Source organism: Penaeus monodon, chromosome 32 (assembly GCF_015228065.2).
Source record: "Penaeus monodon isolate SGIC_2016 chromosome 32, NSTDA_Pmon_1, whole genome shotgun sequence".
Taxonomy (NCBI): Eukaryota; Metazoa; Arthropoda; class Malacostraca; order Decapoda; family Penaeidae; genus Penaeus; species Penaeus monodon.
Genome location: NC_051417.1, coordinates 34,818,568 through 34,819,048, shown reverse-complemented (window position 1 = coordinate 34,819,048; position 481 = coordinate 34,818,568). Strand labels below are relative to the sequence as shown.

Genomic DNA, 481 nt, shown 5'->3' with positions numbered 1-481 from the left:
TTTACATTTCACGCTTCACTTTTCACACTCCAAACCTCACACTCCAAACCTCACACTAAAACCTCACACTCTAAACCTCACACTCCACACCTCGCACTCCAAAACTCGCACTCCAAACCTCCCACTCCAACCCTCACACTCCAAACCTCATACTCCAAACCTCACACACCAAACCTCCCACTCCAAACCTCACCCTCTAACCCTCGCACCACAAATCTCCCACTCCACTCCACACTTCACACTCCAAACCTCACCCTCCAAACCTCCCCCTCCAAACCTCCCCCTCCAAACCTCGTACTCCAAACTTCATACCTACATTATTCACGAGTCCGAGGACGAGGTCTACCAGCTCCTCGTCGCTCGCAAGGTACTGAGAGAAGACGTCAAGGAGGGCCTGGTCGAGGAACATCCCAAGCTCGACCTTGAGGGGGGCGGGGGGGCCGGTTCTCTTGGCGTCCTCCATCTAAGGGAGAGAGAGAGA

The 481-nt window shown here is 54.1% G+C and overlaps 1 protein-coding gene across 1 annotated transcript in view; it reads right to left on the bottom strand.

The window, feature by feature from the left end:
* LOC119593648 (A disintegrin and metalloproteinase with thrombospondin motifs adt-1-like) overlaps window positions 1-481 on the bottom strand; it is an 88,803-nt gene that overhangs the window by 55,941 nt on the left and 32,381 nt on the right. Inside the window, exon 7 of the mRNA XM_037942600.1 lies at window positions 317-463. Within this exon, the coding sequence (XP_037798528.1) occupies window positions 317-463 (147 nt within the window). The remainder of the gene's footprint in view (window positions 1-316; window positions 464-481) is intronic.